Raw genomic sequence first — 25,582 nt, 5'->3', positions numbered from 1 at the left:
AAACCGCACACATCCACACGTAAACACGCCACTGTAATTCCGAGCTCCAAGTAAACAAAGTAAACAGCGTCCAGTAAACGAGATAATCGTCGAGGCAGTCGAAGAGTGCTCTTCTCTTCCCCCAGTTGTCTTCTTGGAATTGCTTGCACCTCTCCCCCGTAGGTGTTGAATCGGCAGCGAGTACGTGGTCCATCGAAGTAAGCGTAAAACATCCGGTTGAAACGATATCGTTGCTCGTCCGACTCGCGTTTCTCTGTCGAGACATTTTGTTCCGCGGAGAAGATAACACTGTCCAACAGGTTCAAATTTTCTTTGTATTCTGTAACAGCCACTGGATAGTCTTTACCTAACCACTTGCCCTAATTACGAATCCGAAAGCCAAATTACTCGGTCACCCTCAGTTCTCAAGAAACATGGGTTTCTGTGAAAACGGTCGAATTTTTGGAAGAAACGAGTGTCACGTGAAAACCAACATCAATAGGCGGTTGAATTTTTCTTGAAAGCTAGAGTAGAGTTTCCCGAATACGTAAAAATTGTAGCTATACAAATTTTCAATGTTTCCTGTCATTAAATGGCTCTACATGATGATCAACGTTTGAAAAAGAGTATATACGCGTACTTCGCACGCGTTTCTGTAACGTTTTTACGAAAGGTGCGTCGGCTAGCACGAATTTGCTATATAGTATCAGATTCTGCAGACATTTCTGAAGAGGAAACCCCCGGAGAAAGTGTGAGAACGGTTTACCTTTCGATCAGGTTAAGAAAATCTGTGTTCAATAGATCTAGACCGAAAATCCTGTTGGACAGTGATATAATAAAAGATATCTCGTACGAAAGTATCCAATGTTGGTTGCTTTGGTTGCAACAAGGTTGCCCTCCTTTGTCAAATCTAGAAGCAGTCGCGACTAATGTATCGGACCGCTTCACATTTACCGTACGTGTTCACCGCTAGTTTCACCGCTCTCTATCTCTCTGTTTTTTCCGTATTTAACGTTAAGAGAATCCTCGGTGTTCGCGAGACTCCCGGAACCGAAACGATTCCAATAATCCTGCAATCTCGTGTTTTCTTCTGCCAGGAGCGGTTTTCGAGTATGCCCAGTGGCGGTCAACTAGGCGAAAAAAAGGTATAACATGTCGTCACGCTCTAGCAACCGCATACGTAAGTGACGGTCATTCATTTAAACGGACACGATCGTAACGCGGTTCCGCGCGATCGATTCCGGCGAGATCCGTCGCGGGAATCGGCGCAGGAACCGTTTCACTCACAGATCACACCTGGAGATATTCGTACATTGCATAGACATTCTCGACACGATACATATCGTTAACAGGTCGCTGCGCGAGTCCGAGATCGAAATATATAGCATCGAGATTAGAAGCAAATCGATCAAGATTCATTTCCATTTATATCGAGTCTACATTGGAACTGAAAGTTGCTTTCACTCTTGGCAATCGTCTATTCTTTTCACTTACAATTTCCTATTTACAGAGTGCAATGATTCATCATTTCCTTAAATTCGAAATTCACGCGTTTTAACACTAAACTAGTCTAACTTTCGTTAATAGCAAATAAAAATATATAATCTTCTTCCTATCTAGAAGTTACCATATTAAATCAACAATTACCTGTATATCTTTAGCAAGAATATTAGCAAGAATATCGGTAAAGTGACGGTACGTTTAGTGTTGAAAATTCGATGGACAATGTTTCCTTGCAAATCTTCGGTAATCAGGGCGTAGCAAGAACAAGACGCAATTCAAAGTAGGAATAAATTAGCTTAAGAACTCGAACCGTTAAAAGTGCAGAAGGCACCGATCGCAACACTCGCGCAGCGACCAAGTCTTCACACAAACAACACGATACAGAAGCTTCCGTCTCTGGCAAAATCTAGCATATGGATGCGGTATTAACGCGCGATCCAAGAGAACTCCAGCAAACGGGTTCAACGAACGACCTCCCGGCCGTTTCGATCACGTCCGATCGATCGGATCTTGATTTCGCGCGTAGGCTGAGAATGCAATGCTATGGAATATTTCAAAGAATCGATGACGCCTGAGTCACGCAATATGTTTGTTCATTGATTCATTCATCTGTCACCTTGTTACAAGGTGCGAAGGATAAAGAGACAGATTAAAGGAGTGTAAAGTCGCAAGGTACTGAAAGGTAGATGGAGGACCCAGAATTCTTTCCAGTGGCTCCGTACGTGTACCGCGACGACGCTTCAACGCGCGTTCGGGAAACGAAAGCCCGAAACGCGGAAATTTCGCCATGCTTTCACCTACTCGAAAGGAGAAACATCACTGATCTCTACAAAAATTGTAACAATAGATTATTTCTAGTTTCTTTGGATATTCATCACGTCACTGATCTATTAAAGCTTCCTTAGATTCGATGAGGAGCTTTCAACACTAGATTCACGGGCGTTTAACACTATAACTACCGAGCATTTAATACGATTAATATGCAATTCCTATAAAAATTGTAATAGATTATTCTCAGTTTCTTTGGATATTCATAAACAAACAAATCGAAAGTCATTTTGACTGGTACGGTAGTTCTAGTGTTAATCTACACTGTATTGTTCCTAGAAAACTAAAAACTACCTTCAGAATTCGACTATAGCAACGGCATTCGCCTAATTGTATCGAAATCGACAGAAGCTATTCGATATACCATCGAATCGTTTCGTAAATCCAGCGTCCATTACATCATAGATGAAACAGTAAACATAACCTGACGTAGCGTTAATTATAATTCAATCGATAAGTACTAGTTTCAAGAAGCTTGAATCGTTAAGTGGTCATTAAAGATACAACGAAGCAGTAGGCAAAGCGTTAACAGAGTCGATCGCGGTGACACATACGGAGCGCGAGCCTCGTCGCGATAAGGAGCCGGCATTTTTCGGGGATTAAGTGCAATTTCCTCTGTCCCCTGCAGGAGAACTTCATCAACGTCGGCTTCCTGAGGCTGTTCCGCGCCGCCAGGCTGATCAAACTACTCAGGCAGGGTTACACGATACGAATTTTACTCTGGACCTTTGTACAATCCTTCAAAGTAAGCTCTCTCTCTCTCTCTTTATTGTCTTCTCTGTGTTGATCGATTAAAACGCTACTTATTTTTCCGCAGGCTCTGCCTTACGTTTGTCTCCTCATAGCGATGCTGTTCTTCATTTACGCGATCATCGGTATGCAGGTACGTATTCGTCCTCTCGGAGCGTACGAAACCCTTTCCCGGGGTTTCTAAGCATTAGGGTTCTCGAGACGCGATAGGAAACTAGGAGACTGAGGGGGGAGTACCGTGACGATTGATAAGCAACGACAGGACTCGACTGGCCGCGACCTTAGGAACCAATCGTGCCCCATCGTGTTCGGTCTCGCTTCATCCTGGTGCATTGCGCGCGGACCGTTGGAACTGTTCAGCGAATTTATTGGATAATTAACCCTTTGCACTCGGGAGGTGACTCTCACCGCTCGATTTCATACAGTGAAGCTATAAAGTTTGATATTTAATATTATACTTCATATAACGCATCGATCTGAGAAACGACGTAAAGTTTTACAAAATATCGTCTCATCAGAAAATGTTGAAATATTTCTGGTGAAGAACTTCGGAGTGCAAAGGGTTAACATTAAGGTAGAATCAGCTTAGACTATTTTTTGAGAAAATTAAAGAACCGGTTGCATGGATCGTAGTCGAAGCAAATCGTAGCAATAACGCTATGATCACACAGTAATAAGTCTTATGCGACAGATTAGACAATAATTACGATCTACGTTGACAATACTCGCCTCTATATATACTCGTCGCGAGGACGCGACGGACGAGCGTACAATGAACCAGGATTCGCGAGGGGGAGTGACGCGTACGCGCGATGCTCAATGAGAATAATCGAATAAACCGTCGAGCCGGCGAGTATAAGCTGCACGCGGGATCGAGAGTGTTTAGTGACCCATGGAATTCCCGTTGTCAGGTCTTCGGCAATATATCGAACGATCCAGGAACAGCGATCGATGATCACAACAACTTTCAGTCCTTCTTCGCCGGTCTTATGTTGCTTTTTCGGTGAGTCGAGCAGCTAAACGCCAGCGACCGCGAAAACGAATACACGAACGAACGGGGTAAAGCGACGTGCAAGTAGCTCGTCGGAGTTGGGCGAAATATAATCCGATCGCGCGTCACCGACGGTCATTCGAATGCAACGATCAAAAATCTCCTATTATCACCGATCTACGATCGGAATCAAATCTATCTCTAATCGACGAACAATGATGAAACTCGATGAAAAATAGTATCTCACGATACTACAGAAGTTGCATTTTAATCATTCGTCCTGACACGCGATCGGATGAAATTTTGCCCGACTCTGGTACTCGACTCGAGAGCGGGTGCGCCATCGCGTCGATCGGCGGAACGATTCGGTTCCCCGTTTGTCTGGAGGTACGGGGAAGGACGAGCGGGGAACGAGAGATCGATCGTTCCGCGGCGATCGGTCGGCGATGCGATTTTCGTAGAGTTTTTGGGCTGTTGGCATGAGGTTTCATCGAGAGTGTAAGCTGCTCGACGTGTCAGTCTGTTGCGATTGAACCCTGCAGATTAGACGTCCCCGTTAGACACAGTTGTTCCATAGAGATGCTTGCCCTAGATTTGTTGATCTGAACGCGATGCACTCGAGAGAACGGCGAGCGGGACAACGCTCGAAGGGATCGAGATTCCCGGCGTTCGTTGATCGTCGTCTTCGATCGGTAGACTGCGGAGAATTTCGGATAGACGAATTCTAATGAGAATTTCAATGGGACATTAGCTCTGCATTAAGCTCTTGCGACGGAGAAAATGATTGATAAACAAAATCAGTGTAGGTATCCAAAATAGGTAACAAAATTCTTCGCAAAAGACTTTGCTAGATCTCTGAGTTAATATTTAATATTCTTTTAGAACACTAGTTTCCTTAAAATACATAATTTTACTTATTAAACAACCTACACATCGACGTTTGTTGCATTCGCTAGATTTCTTCGAAATGTATCTATACAGAATGATAAACAAAATGAATATACATATCCGAGTAAAATAAGTAACAAACAAAATCCTTCGCAAGAGGTTAACACTAGAACCACCGTAGCAGTCAAAATGACTGGTTTCGATTTGTTCAGCAATTACTGATATCTTCGAAGCATTATTCGAAATGATTTCGAAAACAGTTTCATTTCACTATAATGAATGTCCGAAGAAACTGAAAATAATCTTACAATTTTTATGGGAATTGTTTTTGAATTGTATTGCTCGGTGGTTCTAGTGTTAAATAAACTTCTTCGGAACATCTCATCGCTGAATTACTCGCAGTCCACCGATAAACCGATAGACCACAGAATTCTCTCGAGCGGCCCGCGCGTCGATGACCATACGAACAAAGAAAGAGTACAGAACAGTTGGTAGATCGTAATTTAATGTGGTGTATGCGTATCTTCTTAGACGGTAGACCGACACAATTCACAAAAACGCGTACACAAATCGCGGCCGCTAGAAAGAAGCCGAGCTCGGGACGATCCTCGGTAAGGATCGCCGTGATCCCGCGACACGTGCCGACCGGCGTAGCGATTTCTCATTTCCGGAATGAATCGAGCGTGCGTCGAAACACACATTGGTTTTCCGTTCTGCTAATGCGGTGCGTGCCCTTTGGCCGCGCGGCCCTTTTCTCTTTTTTCTCGGTCCCTCAGGTATTCGGTAACATCGCGCTGGACCCCGAGACTTCTATAACCAAGCACAACAATTTCCAAAGCTTCATTCAAGGTCTGATGTTGCTTTTTCGGTAAGTAACACGCCGCATCCGCGGCAAGCTGCGATCGCAAAGATAATCCGTGGCTGTACATCCTCTCTCTCTCTTTCACTCTCTCTCTCTGTCTCTCTCTGTCTCTCTCTCTTTTTCTACATTACCTTTTTTTCAATTATTTTTGTTTCTCTCCGTCTTTTCTGCCGTCTCACGCGCGCCAACCGAGCCTCCACGCTCCACGCAAATAGAAAAAGGATGACGAAGGGAGAAAAAGAAAAAAAAAAAAGAAATCAGACAAAGCACAGCTTTTCCGCTAAGAACGAAGCACTCACGCGCCAGTGTTCGCATTCACGTGTTCCCGACGTTCTCGATCGTCGTTACTCGACACTCGATTTTCGAAAACGCGACGACACACAGCGACCGGGAACAGGCTGAGCTACGCCTCACGCGCACAGAACGAAACCAAACACACGCTGCGTAGTTTGATTATCCAGCGAAGTAGAGTAACAGCCGAGTTGCCCTCGGCCAGTTTTGTTGATCGCTTTTGGTGTTTCTGCACAGGAGACGGTCTCTCCCGTTTGCATGACCTCCCTCCGAGACCGATTTCGCGTTCAACCGGAGAAACGGGAGGAACGCTCGCTATCGATTTACTTATTTATCCATTAGCATTTGTACCAAGTAATATTTGCTTTACGAAGTAACGAGCTCGTAGCCGATCCACTCGGAAGCGGAAAGCATTCCGCGGAAGCTACAGTTGTCGACGTGTCTCGCTTCAGTAATTTGCATGCGGTTCATCGTCCGGCGATTTCTTCGGTGGAAACCCTTTGCGCTCGGAAGCTCGGCCGTTATTAGATTCGGTACAAAATTGGAATCTTTTGAAAGTTTCTATATAGATCCTTACTGGAATTTTTCTTTGATAGTTCATAGGAATTTCTGTTAACCCCTTGCCCTACGAGTGAGACTCGTGAAGATTCAACAGGATTCAACAAATATATCAGTTCATTCGAATTCAAAGGAAATATTCCCCTGTAATCAACTAGTATACTTAACCCTTTGCACTTTGCCTCTCAGTCACTCGTTTGGTGCATCAAAACTGTAAAGTTTCCTACTTAATATTAAGTCTTGATTAATCTGTCGATATTATTTTGTGAATAGATTCCTCGTTAAGTTGGTTCAAAGAATGTCAGCTGTATCTTATGAAAATAAATTGAATATTTCTGGTGAAAAACTTTTGGGGTGCAAAGGGTTAAAAGGAAATATAGGTATAACATACGCTTAGAACTTCTCTTTTTCAATAAATTATTAATGATAAAATAGCCGTATCAGAGTTGAGGGAGATCATAGGTCAAGGGGTTAATATGGTAAACGAAACCATTTGATTTTCACCGTTATGTTTAAAGAATAACTAAATTGTGTTTCAACATTCATTATTATCTCTTAATATACAGTCCTATTTCCTCAATGTCAGTCTTCTGTACATTATAAAAAAATCTCGAATACCCCAGTGAAAATCTTTCGACCGCGAAGGGTTGATCGTCACAGAATTCAACCAGCTCTAATTCCAACTATTCCGCACATGATCTACACATCACGAACGAGCCCTAAAATCGCCGGACGACCAAGTTTAGCCGATTCGCTTGAACGAATCGGAGACGATGCGTGTTTACCATAGATATAAATCGAGCGGAGCGGAACCGTGTAATAATAGAACGTACGTTGGCAGGTGCGCGACCGGCGAGGCTTGGCCGAACATCATGCTGTCCTGCATAAAGGGCCGGCCGTGCGACGTGAAGGCCGGCAAGCAGGAGCCGGGCGGCTGCGGCTCGAACATCGCGTACGCGTACTTCGTCTCTTTCATATTCTTCTGCTCGTTCCTGATGCTGAACCTGTTCGTCGCCGTCATCATGGACAACTTCGACTACCTGACCAGGGACTCGTCGATCCTCGGCGCCCACCACCTCGACGAGTTCGTCAGGATCTGGGCGGAGTACGATCCGAACGCGACCGGCAAGATCCATTACACCGAGATGTACGACATGCTGAAGAACATGGACCCGCCGTTGGGGTTTGGCAACAAGTGCCCGAACCGGTTAGCATACAAGAAGCTGATCAGAATGAACATGCCGGTCGACGTCGACGGGAAAGTGAACTTCACCACCACGCTGTTCGCCCTGATCCGCGAGAATCTCAGCATCAAGATGAGACGCGGTGAGCTAGACCGATGGATTATCTTTATTAGACGCTTCGATCCTTTCCTTAACACTAGGTTTAGTTATTGTACACTTGATTCTATTATTCCTAAAAGAATTGATGCTCGTTTATTTAGATTGAAACTGGAGATTTGAGAGTAGGTAATTGGGGTGCATGTCAGTGTGATCGCATCAATCAAAATTGGCGTAAACGTTTACAAAATAATATTTCTAAAATCCAATATGCGTCAATTTCACGCGTTCCGTAAAGCTAGTGTTAAAACATATAAGTTATTATGAAACTATAAAGTTTGATATTTAATATTATACTTCATACGGGGCATCGATCTGAGAAATATTGACGTAAAACAGCCTTGTCCGTCAATTCGCGTGAATTTCTCGTCGAGTTGGTTCCACAAAATATCGTCTTCGTCTCGTCAGAAAATGTTGAAATATTTCTAGTGAAAAATTTCCGAGTACAAAGTGTTAACCCGTTTGAGTTCGAGTGAATGACTACTATATAACGATAGACTGGTCTCTAGTAACGAATGAACGTTCTCTGTAATACGAGAAATCGAGCGCTTTCACGCGAAAGTTCCCTGTTTTCCAGCCGACGAGATGAACCAAGCGAACGAGGAGCTGAGGGACACGATCAGAAGCATCTGGCCACTGCAGGCGAAAAAGATATTGGACCTTTTGATACCTAGGAACGAAGGTAACGAGCCTCTTTCCCTGAAACGATATCCCTCCCCCGGCGTAGAGAACGTCGGAATACTCACGGAACCTTTCTAACTCCGTTTCGCAGAGTTAAACAAAGACAAGCTGACCGTTGGTAAGATATACGTCTGCCTTCTGATACTCGAAAGTTGGAGGACGACCAGGTTTGGTCAGATAGAGTCGACCGGACAGGTGAGTGTCCCATCAGTTTCACTCGAGTGTCCCTCCACTCGTACGAAACTCGACGACCCTAGGCGATACGGTGTTCCCTTTTCAGACGAGCAGAACCTCTATGTTGCGCTCCCACGACTCGCCCCCTCGCTTCCATCTATTCTCTGTCCATTGTGTTCGTTCCCCGCGATCCCCGGGGAACGAACGAAACCCCGATTCAACGGAATCGGGCGAATCGCGAGGCGAGCGAGGCTCGTGGGAGCCAGCCGAGGACCGAGTTCGAATGGATGTTTGTCGTTCGCTTAACTTCCGTGACCGGATTTCACACGGCCGACGTGTGGAACACTCGAATAGAACATCTCCAATGATTCCAAAGTAGCTTCTTGACCACCCCACGGCAAGCTTAGTATCGCGCGACGTCGGCGACGGCGTCGGACTCTGGCGCTTCAGCATTTCGCACGCCGTCGAGCCGATCGGTCGGCGGGAAACGTCTTTAAAGATGTCCGAAACACTCGAAACGTTCCCGGATCACTTCGAGAGCGATTCTAAGCTTACGCATCCCGAGTCCCCGAAACGTTCTGACGCTGTATTTTACTGTGTGCTCAGTAGTGCCGAGAATTCTCACGGATTCGTATGTACTCGAACGAGTAACGAGATCATCGAGATCGACGGCCGCGTTCGTTCTCCCGGTGTGCGTTGCTCAGATTTCCTTTCGGACGGGGAGGAAAGAAGAAAGAACTTCGATATATTCAATTGAAAAATACATCTCATATTACTCGCACGGTGGATCAAAGAAAAATGAGATAATCTCCCTGCGCGATCGGGTGAGACTCAATCCGGGACAACGAACCGGCCGGACTCCGCGATTAGTTGAGTTCTCACTATCGAACGAAGGAAGACGTTCAATCTCTGTCCGTTGAGTTGATTTAGCCAGAACTCGATATGTGTAGAAAAGCAGTTTTCGATGTGTCCACCCCTCCTTGAACGTCACGATTCGAATTTCGTGCAGTTCGATTAACCTGTTAACTGGACGCCATCGTCCCTTCGAAACGATCGACTCGCGAGTGTTAATGAGAGAGCGGGGTAGAGGTTTCCCCGATTTCGCTGATTGGAAAACGGGAATTAGATGTAGATATACCACGGTGTGTTTCGATGAAATTCGATTGGGACGAGAATCGAACAGGCGAATAGAATGGCGAATGAAAGGACGAGTTGACTCGTCTTGTTCCCCAATTAACAGGTTAACGTAGATTGTGTTTCTAGTCGATACATCGTTTGCTATGGTTCTCCATCGTGTCCCCTTCGTGAGGAGACAGTTGTTTTACGGGGACACGACGATCGGAGTCGTCTCGAACCGTCTAGCGAACGATAGATCGGCGTAGATTTACGAATACCACTTCTCTAGAGAATTAGGACGATACATGGTTTTCTTGAATGAGTTACGATATTAGATCATTAGAGAAGAATCTGTGTGTTGAATTGATTTTATACGTGTCTCCCACTAAAGAATCATAGAAAATGAGTACAGTTTGAGTTTTGAGCCTCAGATCAGTGAGTTTGATACCTGTCAATTAATTGAGAATAGAAAGTTACATTTATTGTTACCGTTACCATTGATTCTATTGTCATATTTAGTGTAGGTGTAATTTAAATACGATTATTATTCTTCTTATTATCGTTTCTATTATTATGATTACATTATTATTATGATTATTATTATTGACTACAGAAGTTACAACATAGGTTTTATGTAATTGTATACCCAGACAAGAGGATGTTCACGCAGCTCTCAATCATCTCTTTGTGTCTTTTCTCTTTGTTTTCCAGAACGATAACGATCTTATCGATAACGATAATGCTGGGCAAAGTCCTGCAGCCCAGGCGGTAGTACTTAAACTTTTCTCTTACTTATTATCATCTTATACACTCGTTTCCTTTTCTCGTTTACGTTCTCGTTTTTCTTTCCACGTTCACCAATTTTCTTTCAACGAACACATATTTCTCACACGTTCGAACACTCGCTGCGAGGGATCCTTTGTTGTAATCGATACCGGAATCCATAAATCATTTAATTATTCGTCGAATAATAATATACTTAACGATCAATTTCCTCTAGAATCATCGATCGATCGTTCCCTCGCAACGAACGGTTCAACATTTTCTGTACATAATACCGTTTTTACTTTCGTTCTCTAATATTCAACTTAATCACTATCTCGTGCAGAGACACAGTAGCCCGTACACGCTAAATAATCTCGTGTGTACATACGCGCCGAGTACGTACGTAGGAACGATCTCGCGATCGCGAGATCGGCTCTGTACATAATACGCGTAAGAATCTTCCATAGAGGTTGGTCCGATTAGAAACCGGCGGTTGTATCTCTGCTGCAAACTTTTTTCGATCTTCCACCCACATTCTTTTTCTATGCATCGACACACCACGCGCACACCCACGTCTCTGCGACACAACTGGTCACACGTACACAACCGACCGCACACGTACATTTTCTTTGAACCGTTACGTTCCTCTATCGCATCGTAGACGATCTGTTCGTTCCTTTACTTTTCTTCTATTGTCAACCGATCACTCACGAACGCGACGCAACGGCGGCTGCGGAGATCGAAAACGAGGTTCCTACTAGACGCTACAACTACCGAGCAGTTCAACCGATTTTTCGAGATTGATTTGCAATTCAGTTCGCGTGGTAAATGAAATTTAATCATTCGGAGAAAGGTTTCAGACGATTCGTATGTAATCTCTATGAAAAAATTATAATAATTCTCAGTTTCTTCAGACATTGATTATAGTATTCGGTTGAAACTATATTTTCTCAAGATCATTTCGAATATTCAATGCTTTTAACGCTAATACTACCGTAGAAACTCTAAACATACGTCCTTTGAATTATATACACGATTTAAAATTCAATTTCATTTGAATTCAGCGTATTTCGTTTGAATCACATTGATTTAAAATTCAATTCGTATTGCTAAATCAACTTCTACAATCATTTCCCAGCGAAACGTGTCAGCTTCCTAGTAATTGCAAAACGGGACGTCAAGAATGAGTTGGTTTAACCTGCCCGGTAATTGTAACGTCAAGATACAATTCTAATGATTTTGAAGAGACGATTGACGAAGGAAATCGAACGAGAAGAGACAAATCAGCCGCGGTTGCGTCCGAGAACCAGTCACACACGCTCGAACTTTTTTCATCTTTCTTAGGCACTTGACGTATCTTACAGAAAGTACTTTTTACTAGAGCATCCGTCGGGTTCACACGTTTCACTATAGAGCTCTTAGAAACTTTTTTAGTCTTTCCCTACAACGTACCTCCTTTTTCTAACAGCACGTTTTCCTCTTCAGATAATAAGCAACTAGTCTAGGATTAATTACTTGAACTACTTAGTTGAACGCGCGGCCGATCTTCCGCATCGCCTTCGACGAAACACCGAAGTCCACCTTCGATCACGATCTCTTTCAATCGTGAGAAATTCAAATCCTAAGATTTCCTCGTTTTAATTATGCATCGGTCGTTTCTCTCGAAAAAAGACGATGCGGAAGGTCGCGGCGCGCGTCGAGAACATTTTAGTGGTCGTGTCGGTGTCACGTGGGCGTCGTTCGCACGCGTGCCCACGTGGACCGGCTCTTTGTCCCCGAGAACACGATCTAGCCTGCGTGCAAGTAAGTTTTACCTAGTCGACCGAGCCTCCGTAGAATGATAAACTTAGCTCGTCAGACCACCAGAAGACAATGTCCGATCCTCGATCTACGTAGAGCCCGCCTTTTGCCTCGAGTGTCGCTCCGTTTAATTAGCCACGATCATAGACGCACAGTCTAGCCGTGTCTAGCGAACCGTTTCCGATTTCTTTGTACTCGTAGATCGTCTAGCTAGAGATCGAGCCCGTCGCTGTCTCTTCTATTAGTCTAGTCTAGTTTGTCCGGCATTAGTCGATCCTAGATCGAGAGCATTCTTACATAGATCTCGCATAGTGTCCTGTTAAACGATTCATTTTCTATCGATCGCCGATCGGAGATTCCATGGATTCTTTGCTGCAACCGTTTTCCACTCTTCGTTTCTTTCTGCTCCTTTAGATCGAACATTCTCCTGTTAAGCACCGCCGTAGTCCGTCACGAGGAACTCGCGTTCGATCCGAAACGATCTTATAAAAAATCACTTCTCTATGTACTTGTCTTATCATTCGAACTCTAAAGTCGATATTTTGTGCAGGAGTATTCGCAATCGAGCGATTTTATATAATATTAAACTATTTTATATTAGACTATTTAATATAAAATAGTCAGACGCGAGACGCGCGCTCCTCGAGACGCATAGATTCTCCACGTTCTTTGCTAGTTTTTGGATGGAAATGTTCCCCGTCTCTCCCCCCTCTCGGCCCCGTCTCATCTCTAGTCCCTCTGTCTATTATCTATTATCCGTTACACTGTTCGACAACCACCGCCAGCCGCCAAGTAGCGTAGCAACGACTCTCTAGTACGGTTCTAGACCGAGTACCGTCTCCGTAGACGCTTACTCGCGCGCCTTGCTGTACGTATATAGACACACTCTCTCTCTTCCACGATCGCTTCTACTTCACCACTCGACACGGTTTTCTTTCCCACAAATTCTACTCTACAACGACACGCCCGACACGATCGGTCTCTACTCTGCGCACACGCGACACGAAAAGAAACTACACGACACAATACGACACGAAACGACGAAGTAGCTTGCCGGGGTTTACGCGTTTGAAAATTCGAGGAGGATCTTTTGTCCTGGAGCAAAACCAATGCTGTGAACAACCAAATGTTTTCCGACGCTTCGAGGGAAATTATTCGCCGGACAATGGACGACGCAGCCTTTGCCCTCCTCGAGGAATCGTCGGGGCAAAGGTGGCTCTGTCCGAGAGCCGGCCGATTCTTTTCCTCGTGGATCAAGGGGAGAATCCGCTTCCGCTCGAGGAAGCTTTTCTCGATCTTGAAGCATCCCGTAGCACCGTGCTGTCCTAGCTTCAGTCGCGAACCGGTCGAAAATCCGATCGACAATCTAGAACGCGGTGTCGTTAACGATGAAATCGCGCTCATATTTCGCTAAACTATCCGATTCACGACGGTAGACTGATATAACATCAACCGATGGATCTACGGACAGCACGACGGTAGCCTAGAGAAAGTGTTCGCGGAACACTTGTTTGCAGATTTGTTCGTATTTGAAAGTATCTCAGAGTTGTTGGAAGTATACACAGAGCATTTAGATGAACCGTAGCCGTGTATATGGCGTCGTGCGTAGGCATGTCGAGTAAACCAATATATATATATATATATCTCTAGTACCCGATTACACTTGCTGCCGTTTTGTGTGTGCGTATACAAATGTGTCTATGTGTATCACGATACCCGGAACAGTTAGCTTCCGTTTCGTAGCTTTCCCCACGCCCCCAGTGTCACGTTTGTTCGTTGTGATTGGCTTGTGTAATTCTGTGTTTGTCCACCACTTGTTCGCATCACGATACGCGTTAGTTACAGATTAGAATTAAACGACCGCGAACCGTCCGCGTTCCTCTCTCGATTCGAATAACATTGCACCGTCCGTTGCTGGGAACTTGGCGCTCGTCGCGTCGTAATGGCGGAGACAATCGCGAGTCGAGACTCTCCCCACTCTGCGACGCGATCGCTGGGCGTGACCGCCTCAGCCAATCGTGTCAGCCGAACGTTCGTGCAAGGAAGGCTTTCGTCTTCGAATCTGACCACTGAGACGAAAGCGACAGGTTCGATGCAACGGTCGGTCGCAGGTGCACAGGGAACGCCGACGATTCGCGGATCTCTCTAGTTGTTGCATGTTTACTGAACATTTGCACATCCCCCACAGTATCGTAAACCAATTCGGTGTCCCGGTCTTGCGTACACGTGTATGTACCTGTCTGTATGTATCTGCTCGCTCGTAATACGTTACACACGAACAGAACTGTTCGGTATTTAAAGTACTAAGGTGTTCGTAACGTAAGGTATCGCTCGTTTCTCAACATACATATACAGGCTTTGTCATCGGAGTACGATGATCCGACTGTCGCAAACAAAAGGGAAAAAAAAGAACGACCGGGAAAGAAAGCTAGAGATTCGCGTTGTTCCGCGGTTCCATCGTTACTTATACACGTATGTGTATAGTGGTGTTCGGAAGTTACCTCAAGGATCGTTTTTGGAATTTTACCTACGATGAGATGAGTTTCGAGGAATTTTCGTGGATAGAAGGGATAAGGACGTATTTAACCCTTTGCACTCGAGAGGCGCCTTTCAATGGCCATTTGATTTGACCCAAGAAAATTGTAAAATTGAAAATTCAGTATGAATAAAATAGTTCTGTCGCTTAATTTATGCAAGGTATTTCTTCATGTTAATTGCAAATATCAATGACATTTCGTCAGAAAATAAGGAATATTTACTGAGACAAATATTCTCGAGTGCAAAGGATTAATGGACGAATACTACGAAGGAAATATTATTTTGTCTTTGTTATTATGCATTATTTATGAACAAATATGTACAAAGAACAGATGCTACTAATTTTTCACACTATCCTCCCGACATGACACAATAACGAAAAGTCCTTAAAGTCTGCAATCTGTAAGAAAATCTCGAAAAACGATCCGAGAAATTTCGAACGCCACTGTACGTTCGCCTTACACACGAAAACTTCCGGGAAGCGCGACGAAGCTTTTCCAGCAGACACTTTTCAAGCGCACCGTCACGATTATTACTTCACTGTGTATGTGGCATGGCCTCTTTTTTATTCTCTCTTTGTTCGATTGAATTTGAAACGCAACGAAAGAACGGAGTCTCTCTTTTCCGTCGCTAGAACGATAGAAAAGAACGAACTCTGCCTCCGATTCTCTGACCGATCCTCTCGAGGGTTCTCTCGAGGGACGCCGAGAAGAAGCGAGAGAAAGAAAGCCTGTATGTGCCTGTCTGTACATATTATACGTATGTATGTATATATATATATCCCGTTTGCGCGATACCCGTGGAATGGATTGGTTCGAGGATCGAACGATCGATACGGAAAAAGCGTCGATCGACGAGACATCAAAACCAATGCCACCGAGTAGCAAACGAGGAACAAACAAATAATGTACAAAAAAAAAATGAAAAAAAGATAAGATAAAATCAACGAAACCTCTCGTCGATCAGCTCTGATAGCCGGTGTGGTTTCTCGCACGTTTCGCATTTAGCAATCGGCCTTCCTCAACTGCATACTGGACGTGACGGCGGTGAATCACACCGGAAATAGTCACGGGACCGGGAGTAGGGCGAACAGCCTCGAGCCGGTGGTACGGCCGACCCCGGATAGGAAGATAGACCAGCGCAAGGAGCTCCGAGAGGAAGACGATGGGACCCTCGGGGTCCATGCAGCCGTCGAGCACAGGTATCCTGACGTTTTTAACGCGTTCGACGAGTACTGTCGTTTCAATGGAACAATAAGTATACAGAGAAATAACTCGATTCGACGACAGGCTAGATCGAGGGATCGAAATCCGATTATATTCTTCGCTTTTCGCTTCTTATTCGCGAAAGATTGAACAGTCTTTCTTACGATGAAAAATCATAAAAAAAATAAATGATGAAAATAAATAGCTTTGACTTGAATACTATAATATCTGAAGAAACCGAAAATAATCTATTAGAATTTTTATAGGGATTACACATCAGGAAAACCGATGTCCCTCGATCTTTCCGTATATTTTATAGATTTTGCACTCGAAAACCGTTTTGAAACGTCAAATGTCAATTGGTCGCTTTTAAGTATGCGATACACCTGTAATAGAATTGTTGGTTTCTTACTAATTGCCAGTCGATGATTTCTTAAGTAAAATGAATTTCATTCGTAGAAGGGTGAGCGTTGAATGCAAAAGCTATATTTGAAATTGGTCGTTCCGAAAGAAATGAGTCGGAATGTATGGTGCTGCTGTTAATGAATGGTCGCGTGGTTTCTGATTTCAGAAATAAAAAGGTGAACTGGAAGATGTCCCACCAGTACGATATACTAGGCAGCAGCGGAGAGAGTAGCCAGGGAGGGGGTGGGTCTGGGGTTGTACCCGTAGTTAATGACGAGGATCGCGCCCCCGAGCTAGAGCCATTGCTGGCTGAGGTGCCCTCCCAGCAGGATCAAAACTACTACTACCACCATCACCATCACGACCAATACTACGATACCGACAAAGATCTATACTATGACCATCACCACCACCACCACCATCACCATCACCATCACCATCATCATCATGCTCACCGACCACCCTCGTATTATCAACACCAGAATACCTACGCACCTCGCTCCTCGATCCGTTACCACAAGGTCTCTTGGCTCGATTCAATTAACAAACAAAAACACCCCTATCTTTCCGCGAGACGACTCGATAGATCGACCGAAGCTACTAACACCCTCCGCGGCTAGATCGAACGAGCCCGCGTCGTAGAAGGAAAACCGCGTTTTGCGGACGTCTCCTCCAGTCCGAGCAACGGAGCGCGCCGATTCGCGGGAGCGACGCTCGCGTCTCTTAGAATCTGTATGCGCCGACACACGCTTTCCTTAGATCGTAGACCGGTCGGCCGATTTAGAGATCGGCGCCGACGTAAACGCGGAACGGAGGCCGCGGGGCTTAGCTCGCCGAGGACCAACACCAACTTAGATTTAGCCTGCGACACACCAGCGAATTCTCCTCGGTAGACGGTGTTTTCTTTTCGTACACCAGTCTTAGATCATTCGGTTGCTCTGCGTTTGTCTTTCCACGATACTAGATCATTAGGGTAGATACTCTAGATGAATAGATCCGCGTTCGAGCCAATCAGAATCGCGCGCGTACGAGAATCAAGATCGTCTCGCGTTGTCTGCTTCTCATTCGTTCTGGTGATACATTAAAAAAAGCTCGCGATTCGTATTATCATTCCATTATCAATCACGTTTCCCGGGAACAACCGAGCCGATCTTGACCGGTAAATGTTAGAGCGTAGATCCGGGTTCGAGTCAATCAGAATCGCGAACGAGAATCAAGATCGCCTCGCGTTGTCTGTCTCTCATTCGTTCTGGTGATACAGTAAAAAAAGCTCGCGATTCATTATCATTCGACTATCAATCACGTTTCCCCGGGAACAACCGAGCCGATCTTGACCGGTAAATGTTAGAGCGTGTATCTCTCTGTAAATACGACCGATTAGAAACCGAGCGCGTCTAGCGAGAGCCACCTAGATGAACCCACCACCACCACCACCCTCATTACCTCCATTACCGAGTGATTCTACTCCGTTTTAGTATTGTTCGAGGTCGGTATTAGAGTAACCCCACCCTTGTCCCTAGCTGCTTTCACAGGCCTTGAGAAATTCTACTCTCGAGAGGAACGAAGCACTCAGGAACCTCAGCCGTGGTCGCGAGTGCCTCGTTCTCCGTTTCGTTGTTTGTCGTAATATTTTCATGTATGCCCGCATATACGTAAATATATACGTATATATACATATATACATATACACTGTCTATATGCTATATATATGTATATATATTTATAGAATCCCCGGTAAGTAATCGACACCTCTGGAACCGTGTCACGACTCAAAAAGGTAGTGGAACCCAAGCCGCACTTTCTTCTCTGTTCTCGTAAACAATTCTCTCTTTGCCGAGACTTCTCACAACACACCTCTCTCCACCCCTGTGCGACGAGACTCGCTCGGCCGGAGCATGTGCATGCCCGAGAGGATTATTTTTTTCAACTGCATGCCTGTACACGCGCGCACATGTGCTTGTATACCGTCTTATACTCTGCTCCAGTTTCGCTGATTGTTATCTTCTCATTTACATCTGCTCGCGATTCTGTCGCTCGTCGATATCGACAGGAGATATGCAAAAATCTCTAGCCACGGCGACCCTCTGCGCTCGGGTCTCCGGAATCTCCGTTGCCGATCGATTGCTCTCTCGAAAATATAGTCGATCCCTCGCTGGCAAGTGTTCCCGAGGGCGGAAGCTCGGACGCGGAGGTTCGTCGTGGGTTTCGGAGGCAAAAGGCGTCTCGCGAGTCGAGGAAGATAAAGATTTGTGTGCGCGAGGCGGGAATCGTTAGTAACGAAGGCAAAGAACCGGCTCTCAACACCCCGACTCTCCTCTTATACTCCTTGATCAGACGTCGCCCGGCGAGTACGGTCCCCTAACCGACGAGTCTGTTCGTTTAGATGGAGCTTCAGGACGTCGTGGTTAGCGACTCGCGAGCCGGTAGTCTCGAGAGTCTCACGCGCGCCGCGGAGAGGCTTCATCCGCCCGCCCATCCAGCTAAACAACCGTCTCGTTCGCCGAGTTTAAGGTAACACACGCGTTTCTCTACCTCATTAACGCATTCGCGACCGCACACACGATTCCCCAGAGTCTCTAGAGCCGAGCAAAAAGTATACCGTAGCGATCGGCACTCTCTGGGAGAGATGTGAACGCAGCGCCACGTTGCTGGCGACGAATAACATTCGAATGCCGGAGAACTGCGTTACTGGTCTCGTATGTGTTAACCTGCGCGTTGCAACTGTTAATCAACCGTTAAGACAGTTGTCACGATGCGATCGGGTATCTAAGATCGGCTCTTTTATTCCGTAGAAGGCACTCGCCGGTTGTGCACGGATCGCAGTCGCCGCGTCGAATGAGGAACGACCATCATCACGCTTACTATCGACACGATGGGCTAGGGTTCAGCGACACGGTTAGCAACGTGGTCGAGCTCCAGCGGCACACCCATCATCCACCGTCACAGTACAATCATCGGCCCCGGAAGCCAGGTACAAGATAGAAATGATAGCATACCGGCCAAGAGAACACACGGTGCAACGATAAGTCCTTTTACTGTCGAACGCCGAGCTGCGGATCCCCTGTCGCCGATCGCGCGGCTTCCATCGATTTCGAATGATGTCCGATCGTTTTATTTATTTCGATCGATGGAGTGCGTCGATCGTCGCAGCGGATCCGCGGCTCGGCGACTCAGAAAAATACGAATGCCGCTATAAATGGTTTACTCGCAAGAGGCAGAGGCTCTGTGTCACTCGATGTAATACGTTTCTTCGTTTTGTTCTGTTATGCGCCTACAAAGACTATTACGACCACTGCGACTATTACGACGATGGTAATTTCTTTCGCAACTCCGTTTGATTCCCTGTTCCGAAGCAATATTTTCTTTTCATTCTCTATCTCTCTCTCTCTCTCTCTCTCTCTCTCTCTCTCTCTCTCTCTCTCTCTCTCTCTCTGTCTATCTCTATCTCTGTCTTTCTCTCCTGTTACTTTTATCATCTTTCTCCACCATTTTCCACACAGTACCACATTCTCAACGAGCCCACACGAAGTATAGTCTTGTCTGCTCCACACACGTCACGCGATCGTACACGACACACACACACACACACACACACACCCATACACAGCCATACACAACTCAAACACACACGGATATCAGCGAACAAACCGGACAAATTCGTTCGACGAGCGAACGACGCTTATTTGTAACGAATTCGTTTTTTTTTCCGAATCTTTCCGACCTCTCACACCGGAAGTCACCGTGCACGGTATCGAACACACTCGCTTCAAGTATCGAGCGCACTCGCACACTCCTCGCACAGTTACACACGTAGGAGAATGCAGTTCTGTCTTCCTTCCTCTATCTATCTTTCAAGCCCCGGATCGGTAGAGTAGAAGATCTAGAATAGCCAGAGACTTGAGCCCTTTTAGAGAGTGCACGACCCGTACCGTAGCAGTCCGTCGAGGCGACGGCTCGTTGAACGAACGTCCAACGACGAGAGAAACGCGCAGGGGACGCCTCGTATCGTTAGAGAACGGCATGCGGCTGGTACGATGCACCGAACGTTCGAATTCCCACGCAGCAATTATAGAGTAGCCTCCCAGCATGCCAACGGGCGAGGGCAACGACCCCCCGAGCAGCACGCAACACCCTGGCACTCGACTGTCGCCCCAAGACTCCGGACTCTATCGCTCTAGTTCAAAATTAACACTCTGACACGTAAACTAACGATAGCTAGTCTCTTAGAGATCATTGCTAACGACGTTCGACTTGAAACGTAAGCGGCCCCCTTTCTTCCACGCCAGAACTGCCGAACGTTCCGACTAATCCACTCCTAACGCGGTAGAACGCGGGTTTATATGACCAACAGTTCAGACAACTGGAAGCTCGAGATCATTGGAACAGATAATCCTGAAAACCAGAAAACCATCGTCCTGCTGAGAAGTGTCAGCTCCTGAGAAGTCAGAAAGTCAGGGGAACTCCAATCAGGATATCCTTTTCGCATAGTAATCATCTGCAGAGGATAAAAGCGAGGTAGCTAAGCCGACCTTTACTTCAACAGTGAAGAACAAGGGGACTCCCCCACTCGTGCCCCTCGAGCCCGTCAACAATGACCGCTCGAATGCCAAGCGTCGCGAGTGGAAGGGTCCCGCCCCCTTCGCTGCCGAAACAATGGCCGGCTCGGCTGCGGACCCCCATAGTAAACAAGCAATGGGCAACACTTCTCAGCCGGAAGACGTCGTCCGGTAGTTCTGGCGTATCCCGTCGAATGTCCTCACCGTGTATCGCAGTGCAGCCCCAGTAGGACAGCTAGACGAGGCTGAAGAAGCGGCGCAGCCGAGAACCGAGCGATCTAACGATGATTTCCGCGTCAGGTCCTTGGAGCGCGTCGACGAGTCCGGCGGGGACGCCGAGTCCCATTCATCGCATCGAGCGCGCCCAGCACTACGGCACGACCAGCCTGGAGCAACGGTCCCGGAGTCCGAGCCCGATCGGCGGCCGCCAGCCGGCGCACCCGCACCAGCACTATCATCGCCACCATCCCCATCAGCACAGCTACCCGGTGCTGGCGACCAGGCGCGAGCAGCGGCGCCGGCTGCCGCCCACGCCCAGCAAACCGTCGACCCTGCAGCTCAAGCCGGCGAACATCAACTTCCCGAAGCTGAACGCCTCGCCGACCCACGGGCCTCACATGCTCGGCGGGCCCCACATACCGATCCCGGCCGGCATGCAGCACCCGCCGCCGGCGCAGCCAGGACACATGCCCGGCATGCAGCCGAGCCATTGCCCGCTGAGCTTCGAGCAAGCGGTGGCCATGGGACGCGGCGGACGCATCCTGCCCAGCCCCGTGCCCAACGGCTACAAGCCGCAGCCGCAGGCTAAGCAGATGACACCCAGGTGAATCGGTTTCGTCGAACATTGTAGATGGTACTCTGTAGGGTACTGCGGGTGGTGTTAATTCGATGAGAAATGGGAGAGTTTTGTAGCTAGATGTGATGTCGATAGTGCAACGAGACTGGAAGGAATTTGAAGCTTGTAACGCGGTAGTCTTTGAGATAGTTTTTAGATGTTTAGGTGTTTCGATAGAGTAATGTACAATAGTTGCTGTGAAGTTTTACTTCTCCTGTTTGACTTTTGACTCGTTGACCCTTTGACTACAGACTTTGAATACGCATCTATGCATTGGAAGGTTCTTAACCAGTTAACTGTGGAATTTAGTTGGAAAAACCTCTGGTTCTGTACTCGTTGAACGCGGGACGAATGCACGTAGAGTATATTTTAATGAAAGATCAAAGCGAGACAAAGAAAAATTACATGTTTATGTGAAAAAATCAAGAATTCATCGCTGAAAGAATTAGTATCGTAAGCTTTACGATGACGTGTATACTCGTCGAACACAGTTATCTGATTAAGGTTCTTCGTTTGAAGCGTCCACGGTAGTCAAATGGTTGAGCGAGTGAAATTGAATGGTCAGTGTACAGCAGAGCATCTACAACACGGTTTGCCCTATCGAACGCAGGTCGAGACACTCGGACAGCGACGAAGACGACTGGTGCTAGCCAAAGTGGGACCCTGGACGGTGGTCCGGTGACGTGGACGCCCCCAGGCGTCTTTGGGTTTGCGCGTGAATCTTCCATTGAACGCGGAAGGCGCATGCATCGATCGAGGCTGGAGCGAATACCGAAGATCGCGACTGACTTGGGAACAGAGGAGCCGCCCGGCGTCGATCATCGAGAACGATCCGATCGGCGAGCTCCGCGGTGTCGGTTCCGCGGCTCGAGGCGGGATCGAGCGGTGTACACGCGACTGCGTCGGGATTCCTCGCTGCCAGCCAGCGCGGAGGATCTCCGGGTACACCTGGTGGGACGCCAAGCAGTCGAGACGATGAGATTCGTCCGGAGGAGAAGGGACGAAGGAGGACAGACGACGAATGAGACGCTAGGTCGAAGAGGTTCCCTTCGAACGGGACGCCGGCGCGACCGAAAGCGAGCAGCAACATCGGATGATCCGTTACAGGGGGACAAACTGAGAGACAACGCACGCGAGAATACACGATGAACACAGTCACACACACGCAGACAGACCACAGACACGCGTACACACCGAGTTATACGGGAAACGTGGGCCACAAGTGTCGGATCGTCGAGGCGCGCAATCATCGAAGAGACAGTGTGCGTCGATGATCGACGTCACGCCGATATTCCCACGAACGAACGACCGAACGAACGAAACGTTCGAGCAAGACGAAACGAGGCGAGACACAGCCGCGGGAACAGCGCGCGTGTCACGGACAACGAGTGGTGTCGGTTTGGAAATCGCGAAAATTCTATTGTAAAAAGCGCCGGACGCTACGTACGAGATGAAACTCTCGATAATCCCTGTTTTCACCGCGAATAATCTTTCCTTTCGTTTCCGAGCTTTCCGAAGCTTCCTCCGCTGTGTGCTTTGTTAATCGACGGACCGAGCCGAGAGAGGAGGATCCACTTTTTATACGATTATACGGTCGAGCGTCCGCTTCGGATCTCTCTGCGCGCGGACCCGCCGATTTTTTCACGCCCGTGCCGAACTCTGCTCGTTTTGCGACCGCCTCTCGGGGACGCCCGAGAGTCGACAGGCGATAGAACGTTTCCCCGTCTTGACCCTGCCAGATCCGTCGACGAGGATCCGAGGGAACGCCGAGTTGCCGCGCGCCGAGAACCGCGGAATCGGCTCTCGTCGACACCGCCTCTCGATCCGCGGATCGACCGAACGCGCCTCGTCGGAGGGAGAAGCGTCGCTCGCGAATAGACGGGACTGACATGCCGAAACGACGAGTCTCTCCCGACGAACGACGAGAGCTGTGAACGGTACGCGAGGAATCTCTCGGCGTGCTCGCGTTCACGCGAAGAGTTCGTTCGCATCTCGTCGACAGAAATCTCCGCGAGAATCTGTCGTGGCTCCGCCGTCTGCGAAACGACGTTGCGAACGGTGCGGCGGAAGTAGACGCGGAACGCCTGGAGAACGTTCGTCCCTTCTTTCGTCGACGATTCGCAGCGATTCGGGGCGAGAGAATGTTGGCTCCGCGGGTCGGTCGGCCGGCCGGCGTGTACCGGTGCCTCTTTCCTGTTCCCTCGCGAGAACGTTTTCAAAGTAGCCTGGTCTCGTTGAACCGGGCGCCGGCTCGATTCGAGGATCATCTCGGGGAAGTAGGCTTAGTGGGAAGAACATGGTGACACTCGAGAGCCGCGCGGGTCCCCTGCAGCGGGATCCGTTCGACGCGCGCTGAACGATACATCGAACTAAATACGTAGGAATTTTTACTAAAGCCGTATCTCTTGTATCGTAAGAAGTATAATTCGTTAATCGCTTTATCTTCTCGTCTGTCGCGATCGGGCGGAAGGAGGCACGCGCGCGTACACGGGCCGACCGGGCGAACGACGTTCACGCTCCGTCTCGTTCCTACCGTTTACGGGACGAAACGCGGAACGAGGGAGCCGCGTACCGAGGGACGACCATGCGATACGCGCACGTCGTTGTTCCGTATTCCGGCAGCTAATTCGCGAGAGGTGGATTTCGTCGGGGGTGTCGATCTGGAGAAGGACCATGCTCGACGGCGAATGTGAACGATATTTCTGTCGGCCGTTCGGGAATCCCGGATTCTCAGTGTTCACGCGAGAGACCGGGGCAGACGGAACGAAACGTAAACGAGAGAACGAGAGGCTGTTCCGGGGAAGGAGATGGGATAAAGCTTCACGAGCACTTGTAAAGTACCTCATAATTTTCCAATTAAAACGTTTACCATCGCTGGCTACTTACCGTTAACTATCACACCTAACGAGAGAACAACTATTCCACTACTAATTATTACCGCCACTACTACAAGTAAACTACGGCTAACTATACTGTTAATTAACTAAATACTATCACTAAACCACGAGATTACCGCTACTTACTATTACTTACTACAAATTTACTACCACTACTTACTACCGCCGTCGATACTACCGCTACACTACTATTAACTATTTACTACCGCAAATACTACTACTACTACCATTGTTACTATTACTATTACCATCACCGAGACAACAACAACACCACCAACACCACTCTCACTGACACCTCTACTATCGCTGCTGCTGCTACTGTTACTATTACTACTACTACCACTGCTACTACTATCACTATTACTACTACTACTACTACTACTACTACTACTACTACTACTACTACTACTACTACTACTACTACTACTACTACTACTACTACTACTACTACTACTACTACTTACTACTACTACTACTATTACTACTACTACTACTACTACTACTACTACTACTACTACTACTACTACTACCACTACTACTACTTACTACTACTACAACTACTACTACTACTACTACTACTACTACTACCACTACCACTACTACTACTACTGCTACTACTA

At 47.1% G+C, this 25,582-nt stretch overlaps 1 protein-coding gene across 5 annotated transcripts in view; it reads left to right on the top strand.

Annotated features, from left to right (window-relative positions):
- Window positions 1-25,266, top strand: part of cac (calcium voltage-gated channel subunit cacophony) — a 179,534-nt gene extending 154,268 nt beyond the window's left edge. For 2 of the 5 annotated variants that reach the window (XM_076372154.1, XM_076372153.1), the window contains 12 exons: window positions 2,939-3,055; window positions 3,128-3,193; window positions 5,716-5,807; window positions 7,492-7,976; window positions 8,568-8,672; window positions 8,763-8,866; window positions 10,673-10,729; window positions 19,058-19,185; window positions 19,467-19,645; window positions 19,954-19,986; window positions 21,531-22,053; window positions 22,676-25,266. In XM_076372154.1, coding sequence (XP_076228269.1) covers window positions 2,939-3,055; window positions 3,128-3,193; window positions 5,716-5,807; window positions 7,492-7,976; window positions 8,568-8,672; window positions 8,763-8,866; window positions 10,673-10,729; window positions 19,058-19,185; window positions 19,467-19,645; window positions 19,954-19,986; window positions 21,531-22,053; window positions 22,676-22,715 — 1,929 coding nt within the window. In that variant the 3' untranslated portion in view covers window positions 22,716-25,266. Of the gene's footprint in view, window positions 1-1,076; window positions 1,125-2,914; window positions 3,056-3,127; window positions 3,194-5,715; window positions 5,808-7,491; window positions 7,977-8,567; window positions 8,673-8,762; window positions 8,867-10,672; window positions 10,730-16,071; window positions 16,266-16,840; window positions 16,918-19,057; window positions 19,186-19,466; window positions 19,646-19,953; window positions 19,987-21,530; window positions 22,054-22,675 lie in introns of those variants that run through there. The other 3 variants (XM_076372151.1, XR_012999716.1, XM_076372152.1) reach the window with 3 other exon arrangements.
- The last annotated feature ends 316 nt before the right edge of the window (window positions 25,267-25,582 follow it).

This window comes from Nomia melanderi, chromosome 11 (assembly GCF_051020985.1).
Source record: "Nomia melanderi isolate GNS246 chromosome 11, iyNomMela1, whole genome shotgun sequence".
Classification (NCBI taxonomy): domain Eukaryota; kingdom Metazoa; phylum Arthropoda; class Insecta; order Hymenoptera; family Halictidae; genus Nomia; species Nomia melanderi.
Note: the sequence above shows the minus strand (reverse complement) of the source record. Positions and strands in the feature narration are given on the sequence as shown.